The sequence below is a fragment of the Eptesicus fuscus genome, chromosome 13, assembly GCF_027574615.1.
Source record: "Eptesicus fuscus isolate TK198812 chromosome 13, DD_ASM_mEF_20220401, whole genome shotgun sequence".
NCBI classification, from domain to species: domain Eukaryota; kingdom Metazoa; phylum Chordata; class Mammalia; order Chiroptera; family Vespertilionidae; genus Eptesicus; species Eptesicus fuscus.
The window spans coordinates 57979488-57994365 of NC_072485.1; the positions used below are offsets into that span (position 1 = coordinate 57979488).

Below are 14878 nucleotides of genomic sequence, written 5' to 3' on the forward strand. Positions count from 1 at the left end.
TATGGCTGGAAGACATTAACTCAAAACTACACAACTGGGGTATGGTGCTACAAGAATAGACAATGCAATTCAGGATATAATAAAAATATCATATCCAGGTCAAGTAATTGATGAACATTCAGTTCTTAAACCACAATGACCATATTTGGAGGCAATATTTGCAAGATGATGTATATCTAGAAGAGGGAGAACAAGACAATAAAAAGCCATGTCATATGAGAAATTTAAAGGGTTTGAGTTGTTGGGACAAAAACGTCTCTGTTTTTGAAATCAGAATTTTTTCAGTCTGCTATATACACAAATGCCTGTCAGTGGCTTTTGAGAAAATTAAGGAAAATGGCCACAGTACCACATTTGAGCCAACTTAAAGCACATACAGTAGTCATGGGAATCTGAGATGCTTGCTTGGAGATGTTGAAGGGAATACACCTCAAACCTCAACACAGATAGGCATGCATATCTATTGACCTCTTACTGATTTAGTTATGCAGAAGTTATTATTCAAATTAAAATTGACAAGTTACTCTTCCTTCTAAGGGCATAGCATGATTCCTCAGCAAATAAACAAGTTGAACTATTGGAAGAGAAAAAGAAAATTCAAGTTTTATGCCAAATGCTCCTGGGGTAGACCAAGGATGACAGCTGGACCCTCTTACAGTAGTATTTCTCTAAGGAAAGAGGAGACTAATAATATTTCTTCTTTGGAGTATTGGAGAAGAAACATGCCTCCTTATAATTCAGGGATTGTATGAACACACCAAACAGCTCTTAGCTCTGTTCTCATTAATCCCAGAGAGATGAAAGCATCGCTGAGGTTTCTCTAACCACTAACCCAAGTTCTAATTATTTAAGATGCAGTGAGATAAAAGTTTGTTAAACAGAGAGAGCCAAAGCCAATTTTTATATAGGAAAAAATGTATATTTATATCCCTATATGGCAATACAGAATTTATAACAGAAAATTGTGTGAGAAAATGCAATTGGCAAAACCAGTGTCCCTCACATATAGATGCTTTAAAAATCATGCACTGTGTCAACAAAGAGGCCATGTAATAATACACAACTTTTTGTTACCAGCCATATTAATATAAACAGTTCAGTGACTAGAATAAGAAAGCAGTGATTTAGGCATTTTATATTTTAACACAATAGTTACAGATGTGCATTTTACTGTTACATGTATACTTTACTAATTTGGTTGGAGTGTTTGGGTACAATATTAAGTGTTATATTTCCCTATTTAAACTATGAATCATGGTAAATTGGCTCCAAAATAAGGTTTTCATTAGGAAGTGATGCATAACTTTATGAGGGAGATGCCTGGCTGCATCTGCACGTGTGTACAAATTTTCTTTAGTAGTAATTTAGTCAGGTTTCCTGTCAGGCATTTAGTGTTCGTCATTCCCTTCCCCTTCGTGACACTATTCCTAACATTTGAGTATCACCCCTTAGCCCATGTAACTTAGGTGGTTTTGGGGAAGCCATGGAGGCAGGTCATGGTTGGCTGGAGCAGGACATCCCACTGTTCCATAAAGCAATATCCCAGCCTATCATGCGTGGTTCAACAGTTAAGCAAGCATGGTATTTGGAAATAGGGCAGTGTCCCCCAGATGTAGACCTTTTGTTTACACTAACCCAAGTGGTAATTCTTTAGGATGTAGTACAAGATAAAACTGTTCTTCCTATATTAAAACAGATGGAAGGATTTGTACAGTCTGGTTCTACAAGGATGATACGTCTGGTTCTACATCCATTCAGCTGTTAATGATCCTTTTTCCTTTTGGCCTTGGAAAAATTAATCATGTTCATAAAGTCAAAATTTTATTTCTAAAATGCAACTCAATGATTTCATTATCCTTTATGAACAAAACTCACTAATCCTATAAGACAGTGGTTCTCAAACTTTCTAATGCCGCGACCCTTTAATACAGTTGCTCATGTTGTGGTGACCCCCAACCATAAAACTATTTTCGTTGCTACTTCATAACTGTAATTTTGCTACTGTTAATGAATCGTAATGTAAATATCTGTGTTTTCCAATGGTCTTAGGCTCTACAGTCGCGACCCACAGGTTGAGAACTGCTAGCAGGGTCGCCTAAAACCATCGGAAAACTAATATACACAATAAAACTAACATACTCATTAAAACTAACATACACAATATATTGCAATATAACGAGACAGTGGCTGTTTCCTTTCTGTAAATCAAATGAGCTGGTCTATTTAGTCCCTATTGACAGTATCCGCAGATTCTAATTTAGGACTCAGGTTATAGTCTTGCCATCCAAAAGAGTTATCAACTACAATAGCTAATTAAAATATACAGTGATCTATTTTAGCTTATTATATATTAAACAGAAATATTAAAAAAGCAAAAATGTGCCTGGCTGGTGTGGCTCAGTGGTTGGGCATCAACCTAAGAACCAGATCCGTTTGATTCTCTGTCAGGGCACATGTCCCGGTTTCGGGGCTCCATCCCCAGTAGGGGGCATATGGGAGGCAGCCAATCAAGGATTCTCTCTCATCATTGATGTTTCTCTCTCCCTTCTTCTCTGAAGTCAATAAAATATTTTTCAAAATGCTATAAAACTCATGTTAGTAATAAAACCCGACAAAGTTTATGACTATGCATTATATAGAATTACCTCATAATATTTTTATGTTTAAAGTAGTCCTTTTAAAATATAGTACTTACATGTTTCTTTTTCATACATTTATATTTGCCTTGGCAAATGCTTATCTGTATAAATCTTATGACCACTTTTTAATAAATACAAAAGAATACAAACATCTATGAAATTTGGACAAATACATTGCCAGTCAGTATAATCATCTAGATTCTTAGTTTAACTCCTTCAGTTACTATAAAGATCTCCATAGAGCTGAATCTGATATAGTACAACAGTACATCACTGCCCTCTGATGGTACCACACTAATATATGACTTTAAATTCAAGCAAAATAATTATTATAATGTAAAATGTATGTTAAAGTTTATAATCTACACAAGTCAAAAATAAATTAGGAGAAATTAAATATTTTCTACAAAAATTCATTATAGTAAGTTATAAAAATTAACAGTGTCCCTTCACATAACCCCTTCAAATGATTTTTCAAAGATTTTCCCTGATGATCAGTTTAAAGGCACTAAGTCCATACAGTTTAAGCAAAAGTCTTCATTATATAATGAAACAAAAGGAAATATAAGGCTAAGCAGCACAACTATAAATAGCTAGGAGGAAAAATGAAATTGTAAATTTTAATATTTGAGATGTATGCAGAATCTTCACATGCAATGTATATATATTCACTATTTAAATTTAACAATTACCCACTTCTTGCAAAAGAAGCAAATGTAGGAAAATAAGTATTCAATTAAAGTTCTGGCCATTTTCTAAGTCTGAAAAATCAAAATCATTTTCAATATTTCAATACTGAAAAAGCACTGCATTTAATGGCACTAAAATTACAAAGTCTAAATCTCCATTTATTAAAAGAGAATAAATTAAATGGAGGATGTCCACTTGATTGCAGATACTAGTTATTGGCAGGAGACTCTCACTCATATTATCCTTTATGAAACTGTCCACTAGAAAATAAAAACATAGAGAAAAGTAGATTTTATTTAGGGTTATATAATAATATGTAATATGTGAACAAACAGGCAAAGAGAGGACTATGGGATATGCCAGCGATTTTCAACCAGTGTGTTGCGGTACAGTAGCGTGCCACAAGAATTTTTAAAACACATGGTACCTGACTATTTAGTCAGGTGCACTGACCTCTTTTCCCGTAGACTGTCAAATAAAAAAATGACAACAGCCAACACAATAGCCATCCGGTGTGAATGAATCAAAATTATACTTTTTTTTTTTTTTGTCTTATTGGAATTTTAGTAATTCGTTTATGTGTCCCATGAGATGAAAAAGCTGAAAGTTGCTGGGATATGCCAAATGCAAACTAATAGCAGAGATTAGTAACATTTCATTTTGCAGTCAGAGTCTGAAAGAAGATAATATCATCATTTAAAAATAGAAAAATATCTGGTCAAATTAATGGGTAGCTAAAGTCGAACTATCCAATGATCAGTGAGGGAAAACACACACACACACACACACACACCACCAATCAAAAACAATAATGAAGTTACAAAATGAAAATAAAGGAATTCTTGTTTGAAGCACAGAACCAAGAAATGGTAGAAACTATTAAATAATGGTTTGGCAGTCTTTTTCCTTGCTTGAGTTGAGAAATTACTCCACTTGTTGTTCTGATTAAATCTGTAATAATAAGTTCTAAGAGAGCCACTGGGATAGGACCAGAGATGTTTTAAGTCTATTGAGTAGTATTTTCCAAGTATATCCAAGGACTATTATGGGGGCTATATATACGTTTAAAAACTTAAGGTTTATTCCAAATAAACTTGCTTTCCTTTGCAAGAACTTCTTAGAGACTTGACTACTGTACCCTTTTTAATCTTCAAGGAAAGGATACTGTATACAATTAGTATTCAGAATTTAAAATTTTTTTTTAGCACGGGACTCTATTTTCCACAATGTATCTCTTAGGACTAGAGTTAAAAACACTAGAGCAGCGATTCTCAATCTGGTTTGACATTAGATTACCTTGGGGAGCTTACACCAGTACTGATGGCTACACCCCACTCCCAGAGATTCTGTCAGCCTTGTTTGCAAGCTCTTCCTAAGACTCGAATGTGCAGCCAGGGCTGAGAGCCACTGCACTCAAGGTCTGCCATTACTCCTGTAGCAGTGTAGCCTGTACTGAGGCTAGTCTGCATCCTGATGCCGTCTTCACCTTGACTTATTAAGACAAGGCTGCCTTCCCAAAGGACAGTGCTTAATATTACCCTGCGACGAGGCAGAGCTAGACAGGAGGTGACTGTGTGGGGGGCATGCAGACAGGAAAAGGACGTTTTCCTCAAACCATGGAGTCAGGTCAGATCAGGAGAACTCTGCCTACATTACAGGACTTTCCAGGCCAGCCTGAACAACAGGCCTGAGAGCAGCCCTTAAAGAACCCTAGGCCAAAGGGATTGTGAATTCAAGTTATTCTCTGCCTTGTAATTTCCCTTCTGTTATCCTTGAGCCCCCTACATTTTATTATGAACTTAATGGAATACTCTGGATGAGCCATGCATGTAGTCAAGGGGAAAGAAGTATGTCCCTTAAAGCCAGGGTGCTGATGGTAGAAGTGGTTAGGGATATTCCATGGAAAAATGACCGTGGCAATGGTAGTTGATTTATGAGAATGAGCCACTCTTACTGGGAAAATCTTCTCACCACTGCCCAGTCTGATGGCCTTGAGGGCCATTTTTATTAAGGAAGCCAGAGAGATTTCCTATAAGAACAACATTCAAAGAAATAAAGGTACTAAATTTACATTGGGATGTTTTTCATTGTGAGCTCCTCTGAGGGGACGGACTAGAAGTGGTAGAAGGCCTAAATTATGTTTAATCTATAGGCTTCAGGGCATTAAAGCTTTAGGGCTAATTAAGAAAGCCTTTTCTTTCGTAGAATTTGTTAGCTGAGGAGTTGTAAAATAAGTACCTTCTAATTCTGATGAAATATAAAGTATCCTTTTCTTATAACATTGTATGTGACTTAAGTCACTTAGTAACTCTTTTTTCTTCTACTATGAAATCAATCTCAGCATCATTACCAGTCCTATAATTTAATTTTCACAAATTGTTTTTGAGAAACCTCTATGAAGTAAACCTGATGACACAGATCTTTATCGCACCAGAATACTGAAAGTAAGCATCTATACTTTTCATGAAGTATTTTACCTTCTATCTCCCGTTTTACCTTGTATTAAATTTATTCTATTCTATTGTTGGGGGTATATTAAAAAACAGGTAATCTTATCTCCATGTGACATTCCTGAGCCAGAATCACATCTGCACAGAATGCTCCTAAATTGCCTGCCCCACAAACATGTATGTATTTATATATAGTTTTGAGAGTAAAAACCAAACTGAATTGAGTGAATTGGCTAAATCAGTGCTCATAAATCATTGAAAAGTTAAATATAATTGACTGTCCTTTTCGCAAATATACTTACTTGAGGAAATTGTTTCCTTTAAAAATGGACCAGAGAGTAAAATCTTAGTATGTAAACCATTATTTTTCTCTGTTTTAACATGTAAAATAAAACCCGCATGCTCCTACTAGGTTGCAAAGATCCCCAAGTTCAAGGGCCTCGTTTAATTTGTCCACCATTATATTTCCAGTGACAAGAGCTGCAATTGTTACACTGGGAGGTGCATGTGCCACACTCACTCGGGTATACCCTACTGTCCAAATTAACACTTCCATAACTATGGTATGAGTGACAATGAAAAGAGCAAAAATATCAAATCATTGAGCAAAAACATTGCAGGTTCCAAAAACAAATTTATAGTGTAACAGAATTTAGTAGGATTGATGTATAAGTGGAAATGAGAAATGATGTTTCAAAATGACACTGAATTTGGGTGATTTTGACTCCTTTACACTTTTCCATAATAGTTGAGTTTTCTATACACTTAAGATTAGTATTAATTATATAAAGTATTAAGATAATCAGGAAAACTCCATTTGAATTTTGGGAAAAAGGAAGTAAACCTATTCCAAGTAAACGTTAGAAAATAAATGGATACGTCTTCCAATCTATATTATTCATGCTCTTAAATTAATTCATAATGTTCTGGCAATCCATTTCAACAGGACATTATTGAATAGATTGCTACTTAAGTTTTTTAAGATTCCAGGTAAAATTAAATCTTAACTAAATTTTAATACTTACTCTAAGTCCACCTTCTGGTGGGGGCCCAGATGTAGTGATTTGTTTTTCCATTTTTTCCTTTCTCTTTCTCTTCTGTTCCACAGACTGAGCATCCAAAATGCCCCGAGATGCAGCCTTTAAGTTAAGGGGTACAAAACAACAATAAAAATTAGTACCAAGCATTTTTGTTTTTTTTTGCTTTGGAAGTGGGGTATTGGTCTATTTTGGTAACAAAGAATTAGACTATTTCTACAACAGCTTTATGTAAAAAATATTATCATTTTTTCATTTGGTATTTTGAAACTATACAAATTTTTCTCCTAAACTTATTTCATATCTGTCAGTGTTTTATAAGGCATGGTCATTTTATCCCAGGGAATACTGCCATTAAAGGGACATCTCACATTATAGAATACATATGGATAATAATTTTCATATATTAGATAACATAAGTATACTGATGTAGCTTATAGAAACACAGAGATCATTTTGAAAAATAATTACCTTTAGGTATAAATTTAATAGATATGGATAATGGATATCAGATACCATTTTTGTTAAATACTACTAGTCATAGACATCTATCAGGAATAAAGTACAAAATTCTCTAAGTAGGTAAAATTTCATTTTTAGTCTCACCTCCTTCTGTCTTCTTTCTGCAGCCTCTGCAAGCTTTGCTCTTTTCTCTTCCTAAGGACAATATGTAACAAATAAGTTTTAAAATAAAACCAAACATTAGCATGGAAAATTTACATACCTATCTATATCTTATAGGTAATATAACAGTTCATAAAAAATACTTAGTACTGCCCCCAAATGTTCTAAGACTGCCAGTACTTACTTTTATAAAATAATCAACTTTCTGAATTTCATTCTCACAATTTATGAACACACATTCAAATAAGAGCATGCTAAGACATACATATGATACATATTGTATATCATATATATACAAATATATATATACACAAATACACACACACACATACACACACAACACAGATTGGTCTATAAAATAATCTATTTCCTTTGGCTAAAAAAAAAAAAGGCTTACAAGCAAGTCAGGACAATAAAACAAATTGCCTTTAATAATACAAGGCTTAGTACTGCCAATTATAAGGGAGTTTGAAGTAGGTTGTTTTTAAGAAAGGTTCATGAGTGAAGAGGGGGAATCTCACTGTGTATGACAGGAAGAACTGTAGGAAATTACGAAAGGTACTGTTCTAGGTTGGGAAACTGAATAATTTTTTATATCATGTATTAATTATACAACCTTTAAATAATAAGACAGTAAGTAGCATTCTCTTGGGAGCTACGCTAGTAATTCCCTTGTTTTCCATACCAATTCATTCATTCACTGTACAAACACAGTATTTACTGACTACCTGTCATGTGTACAGAACTGCCTCGGTGCTAGGGATATAGCAATGAAAAAACTCAGATAAATGTTTCCACCCAAAGGAAACTTAAAATTCCAACGAGGGCACACAGTCAAATATAGTCAAGTAAATATGTACCAGGTAGTAGTAAGGACTTGGGAAACAGGAAGGATAAGAAAGAGAAGGATGGGTGGTATAGTCGGGGATCTATTTTATTTAGTGTGATCAAGAAAAACCTCAACAATAAGGTAGCATTCATCTATGGGGATGGGGGGGAGGGTTTAACAAATACTGACAGATTAGGATTTTATCAACAGCCAGATAAACAAAATTCACAACATTTACAAGCAACTGTAGCAAGAAAGACAAGGTGAACTTCCAGGTCATTTTCAGTAATTATAATCAAATGGCTGAAGAGTTAATGCACTTTCTTAATAACTAATGTCTTCTAACGAATTTTTTAGCTAGGCAGGAATGTAGGTTTTCTGTTACCAATTCCCAGTAAGCAGTATTCATGTAAAGATACTGTTAAAAACAGAAAGCTACGGTAAGTATAAATGCAGTGGACCACAAACCGCTAAGTTACATTTGAATTTCAGATAAACAAGGAATACTTTCTAGTATAAGCATCCCCCACTATTGTGTGCGACAAACCGACTTTTAAAGTGCATTCCTTATCTGAAAATTTAAATTGATTTGGGCGTCCTGTGTTTTTATGTGATAACTATGGCAACTTTACAAATTGTAAGCTCTGTATCACATAAAATAATCGTGGTTTTTTTTTTGTTTTTTTTTTTAAAGGCAGGGCTTAAAAGAGATTACTAATTCAATACCCAATAAAGCTCAGGAGTAAGGGACTCGATTAAGCACCTTCTTTAAACAGTTGATACAGACACAGGAAAATGCACATCTCCCACGAGAAGACGCAACACTTCAGTTCAGAAAAGAAGAATTTCATCGGCACCCCCGTCCACCGCGTCGCCAAGAACGGCCCCCGCCCACCACACCGTCCGCGTCCGCTCCCACCAACTTCCAGTTTTGCCGAAGTCGGCGAGAGAGACCTAGGGGCCGCCTTCGGGCAGTTTTATGTAACCCCAGTGGGGAGACCGCGGAGGCGGCGGCCGGGGCTTCGCCGGCAGGACCGCAAGGTCCCTCGGGGCGCGACCGCACGCCTCCGCCCCCAGGGCGCCCACCCGCGGGCTCGGCGGCGCGCGCGCCCCCGCGTCCAACCGCCCGGCCGGCGGCCCGCGGCGCCAGGCCCCGCGGCGCCCGTCCCGCGAACAGGTGCGCGCGGGCGGCGACGCGCAGCCGCGGCCTTACTCACAGGGTCCGGCGAGGGAGGCTCGGACTCCCCGAGGCAGGGCAGGCACAGCCCCATGGGCACAGCGGCTGCAGGTCCCCCGCGCCCGGCCGGTAAGTGCGCACTGCACGGCGCGGGGATAACGCGCGCCCCACCCAGACGGGCCGAGCTCCCGGGCCCCCGCCGCGGCCGGTGACTTCGCCGCTCGGCTCCGCCCCGTGTTGCAACAATCCTGCTGCTCGCGGCTCCGCCCCAGCGCCGCGGCTCGCTGCCGCCCCCCGCAGGCCACTCCGCACTCCACCTCCGGGGGCCCCGCCCGGCCAGTGCCCGCGGGCGGCCGGGGCCTGGGTGCCTGGAGACGCCTGCCGCCCGCAGCGTGCTGGCCTGGGATGGAGAAAGGGGATTCGCGGCTCCCTCTGCCTGTCCTTTTGTAAATCAGTGACCCCGGCACGGATGGTTTAGGCTGCTTCTGTGAAATGGGACCCCGGCCTCCTAGAAATCGAAGTTTAATGGGACTAAGCTGGCTGAAATTGCAAATTAACTTCAGGGCCGGTTTCTGCCTTCTAAGTGGCTCAGTCTTATTGCCGTCGAGAGAGCGGAGTGTTGCAGTGCGTGGCTGTGGTTTAGAAGCCAGCCTCCTGAATGCGGCATTAGTGGAGGTGCCGGTTGGTTTCTCGTGTTTTGGGAAATGATGGAGGTTGGTCCATTCTGAAACATTTTGGTTCTCAAATTTTAATACTAGGCAATAAAACTCATCTGGGCATCTAGTTAACATGTGGTTTATAATTTAGTAAGTTTAGGGTTAAAACTTGAGATTCATTTCTGGGAAGCTCCTGGGTAATGCTGAAGTTGCTGATATCTTCACACAATTGCTTTTGATTTTCCCCCCATACATTATACTAGCTTTTCTTGCTTGTTGGAACATCTTCAAATCTTAACAACAACAAAAAAATAGGATGTGAAGTGACAGCTCCTCAGAAGGCACCGTTGTGAGGTTTCAGGTCTTATGTTTAAGTCTTTAATCCATTTTAAGTTATTTTTATTTTTTTTGGGGGGGGAGGCATGTAAGATTGGGGGCTAATTTCATTCTGGGGCATGTCATTATCCAGTTTTCCCAACACCATGTATTGAAGAGACTATCCTTTCCCCATTGCATATTCTTAGCTCCCTTATCACCTGGTAGTGGCTTATTTCTGGGCCCTTGATGCTGTTCCATTGGTCTGTGTGTCTATTTTTATGCCACTACTCTACCGTTTGATTACTATAACTTTGCCGTATAGTTTGATATCAGGATTGCTTTGACAATTTGGGATTTTTTTTGGTTCCATTCAAATTTTAGGATTGCTAGTTCTATTTCTGTGAACAGTGCCATTGGAATTTTGATAGGAATTTCATTGAAGCTACAGATTGCTTTGAACAGAATGGACACTTTAACAATATTACTAATAATACTTCTGATCCATAAACAGGACATATCCATTTATTTGTGCCCTAAGAAAACACCGATTTGCTTTTTGTGGCCCTACAGTGACTATATTTTATAGTTTCAGATAATTTGGATCATGTGTACTTCACAAAATTTTAAAATTCATTAATGTTGTGTGTGTGTGTTCAATAATATTCCATTTCTATAGATGTATCACATTTAAAAAATGAATTTACCTATCCATTGACATATGGGCTGTTTGCATTTTGAGGTTAATAAGAACAAAGCTCTCTCAATATTGGTGTACAGTTCTTTGTGTGAACATGTATATTTCTCTTTAGAAACACCTAAGATTGGAATGAGTGGGTCATATTTCACAGTATGGAAAAACTGTTAGGATTTTTTGTTGTTGTTAATCCTCATTGAGGATATTTTTCCCATTGATTTTTAGACAGAGTGGAAGGGAGGGGGAGAGACAGAGAGAGAAACATCAGTGTGGGAGAGACACATAGATTGGTTGCCTCCTGCAAGCGCCCAAATGGGGGACTGGGGTCTGAGATCGAGTCCTCAACCGAGGTACATACCCTTGACGGAAATGAACCTGGGACCCTTCAGGCCGCTGGCCAATAGCCCAACCACTGAGCCAAATCAGCTAAGGCTTTTAGGAATTTTTTTAAGGCAAAGTACTTAAACCATTTTCATTTATATCAGCGATGTAAGACAGTACCAGTTATTTTTCATCCTAGCCAACAGTTGGTATAATCAGTCTTTTTCATTTTACGAATTCAGATGGTCATATAATAGTATTAATTTGCATTTCCCATGTTTTCATGTACTGTACTTTGTTATTTGCATGTTTGTTTAGAAATGTCAGTTCATATATTTTGTCCATTTTATTGGATAGTCGGAGTTCAAATTTTTAAAATATATTTTGTGGTCAAAGGACACATTCGGTATCACTTCAGTCCTATGACATTCACTGAGATTTACCTGCTGGCCCAGCAGAGGGTCTATTTTCGTGTCCAGTGTACACTTGAAAGAATAGGTGTTCTGTTGATGTTGGGAGGCATGTTTTATAAATACCAGTAAAATTCTTGAATGGTAGTGCTATCTTCTACATCTTTAATAATTTTCTACTTGTTGCATCAGTTTTCAAGAGAGAAAAGTTATATTTCAGTTATAATTGTGGATTTACCTATTTTTTTAATTCTAGTTTTTGCTTAATGTCTTTTGATGCTTTATTATTGGGTGTCTGTATTTATGATTATATCTTTGTGATGACTTGAAGCTTTCATTATCATAAAGTGTTCATCTATACACCCGATAATATGATTTATTCTGAAGACTAATTCGTGTTAGTAACATAGCCATTCTGGCTTTAGGATTTGTGTTTTCATGGGACATATTGTTGCATCTTCCTATTTTTATGCCTTTCAATGTTCATATGCAAAGCATGTTTCTGGTAGATATTTTGTAGTTGTTTTTGCCTTTTGTAAAATCCAGCTTGACAATCTCCGCCTGTTGCGAGAAATTTCTTCATTGGTCTTGCATGTTTCTGTATGTTTTCTGAGCAAAGGTTTTAATATTTTTTTCTCTAAACTATCTTTTTAAGGATGTTATATAGTAAGTAAACTTGGAAGATAGTTTACAGCGGATTTGTTTACTGTCCAGTATAGTGGAGATAATATCTTTCTCTGAGCAAAGTTGGGCAGGTTTGCTTAGCAGCCCCATATGTAAGGTTGGGGTTTCCTTAGTTGTAACATGAACACACAGTATCCATCTGGCACACCTCTGCCTCTCCCCATGGGGCTTGGCGAGTCAAGGGGGACCAATGCAAGCATGTGTTTGATGCTGCCTGCTGTGCTAGACATAATAAAGTTATTTTTCTCCACCCAGTAAGTCTGTTTTCTGCCAGCATCTATGAAACTGTGACAGTCTAACTTGTTTCTTCTAAGTAGAATAAAATTTCGAATTCTACACAGTTCTTGATACTGCCTTTTAATTGGGGTGTTTAGACCATCTAGGTTTAATGTAGCTACTGATTCATTTGGGATTTAATCTATTATCTTGCCATTTGTTTTCTTTATTATCAAATCCATTCTTTTCTTTTTCTATCTTCATTTGGATGGATTTTAAGCATTCGATTTTATCACCACTTAGCTATATTTCTCTGTTTGTGTGTATGGTTTCTCTGGTACCTACAATATGTGTTTAACATATCCAAGTCTACCTTCAAATAATATACCTTTTCACCTAAAATATGAGAAACTTTTGATGATTGTACTCTCCCACCCTTTATTGTTGTTGTCATACATTTACCTCTATGTGTTATTAAAGCCATAATAATTAATTTTGCTTAAAAGAGTCAGTTCATTTTAAAATCAAATATTAGAATAAAATGATTTTATATTTACTTGTTTGTGCATTATTTCCAGAGCTTTTTATTGTTCTGTGTAGATCTAAGAATCTATCTGATACTATTTTTCTTCCACCTAAGAGCTTTCTCCTACTGTTGATACTTTTTTGGCACTCCTGAAAAAAAATCTGCATTTTTGCCTTCAGTTTTGAAGGACAGTTTTGTTCCATATAAAACTTTAGTTTCACAGGTTTTTCTTTAATCAATTCTCTAAAGATGTCATTCTGGTTTACATAGTTTTTAATGAGGTTTGTGGATTTTTATGCTTGTTTCTCAATATTTAATGACCATTTTCCCCTGCTGTTTTCCTTTCTCTTTTCAATTATTCAGCAATTCAGTTATGAGGTAATTTGATCTTTATCTTGCTTGTTTATTAAGCTTTTTGTATCCATGGGATTAATTTTAATTAAATTTGAAAAAGTTGTGGGAATTCTTTTTTACTCCCATCCTCCCCTATTTAGACATTCTCAATTATTCAAATGTTAGACCACGTGATACAGTGTGACATGTCAGCGAGGTACTGATAAATTTTCCAGTCTGTTTCTTTTGTCCCAGTTTGGATTATTCCTCTTGCTATATCTGCTATATCCTCAATTTCATGACTTCTTTTTTTACATCTAATATACTGTTAATCTCATGTTGTGACTTTTCAAATTTTGGATACTTTTCAGTTATACAAGTTCTGTTTAGTTCTTTTAAATATCTTTTATTCCTCTCTTTGTTCATGTTTTTAAATTACTGAGCATAGTTAACATATATTTTATTTAAATTAATTCTTTTACTTATGTAACCTCTTTTCATTTCTGTGTTTTTTTTCTATTGACTCGATTTCCCTGATTTTGTGTTATATTTTTTCTGCTTCTTGACATGCCTAGTAATTTTGATTGGATACTAGACATTGGACATTGATAGTGGACTAAGACTAAACAGATCTGACTTTGTTGAGTTTCACACTGTGAACATGCAGTTTAGCATTCAGCAAAGACTCAGTGTAAGCCATATAAGATCTACAAAGTGCTGTGTATAGTTCCTTATGCTCTGGAATTCTGCCTACAACTTCCAGCTGTCCCAGACTTCCTGAATTGTTATCTCTGTTGCTCAACTCATCCTCAACCCAAGAACATTGCTGTGCTCTGCTTATGATCCTTTTCTCTGCATCAAGATCTGGATTGCTCCCTGTGCAGTAAATGGGTAGTGATTGGGTTCACCTATTTCTCCTTGGTTAGGGATCACAGCCCTTTTTTTGACTTTTGTCTTATATCTAAAAAAACCATTGTTTTAAATATTTTGTCCTGTTTTCTAGTTGCTTAGTGTGGAAACATAATTCTGGTACTTCCATCATGCCCAGAAACAGAATCCCTTGTACTTCAAATTATATTTTGGAGGCTGCAAATGATCACTGAATATAATGACCCTGTCAATCTAATAGTTGGCAGTTTAGTTTGAAAATAATAGTGATAATTCCATTTTTGTTAATAATTATGTAACTAAACAAGCATTTTACAGAAGCATATGATTATCATCCATATTATACATAAAAGTAAAATTTAATTCAATATTCAAATTTTACCTTG

At 36.9% G+C, this 14878-nt stretch overlaps 1 protein-coding gene across 1 annotated transcript; it reads right to left on the reverse strand.

The window, feature by feature from the left end:
• Positions 1-3426: 3426 nt before the first annotated feature.
• On the reverse strand, positions 3427-9673 carry SVIP (small VCP interacting protein). The gene is made up of 4 exons (XM_028156725.2): positions 9487-9673; positions 7423-7473; positions 6805-6918; positions 3427-3589 (listed from the first exon to the last, which is right to left on the reverse strand). The coding sequence occupies exons 1-4, from the start codon at positions 9538-9540 to the stop codon at positions 3575-3577; spliced, it is 234 nt and encodes a 77-aa protein (XP_028012526.1). The 5' UTR covers positions 9541-9673; the 3' UTR covers positions 3427-3574.
• Positions 9674-14878: the final 5205 nt, after the last annotated feature.

Coding starts and splice junctions, on each gene's coding strand:
- SVIP (XM_028156725.2), bottom strand. CDS start 9,540: ATGGGGCTGTGCCTGCCCTGCCTCGGGGAGTCCGAGCCTCCCTCGCCG. Junction 7,474..9,486: donor AGCCTCCCTCGCCGGACCCT/GTGAGTAAGGCC, acceptor TATTGTCCTTAG/GAAGAGAAAAGAGCAAAGCT. Junction 6,919..7,422: donor CAGAAAGAAGACAGAAGGAG/GTGAGACTAAAA, acceptor CTTAACTTAAAG/GCTGCATCTCGGGGCATTTT.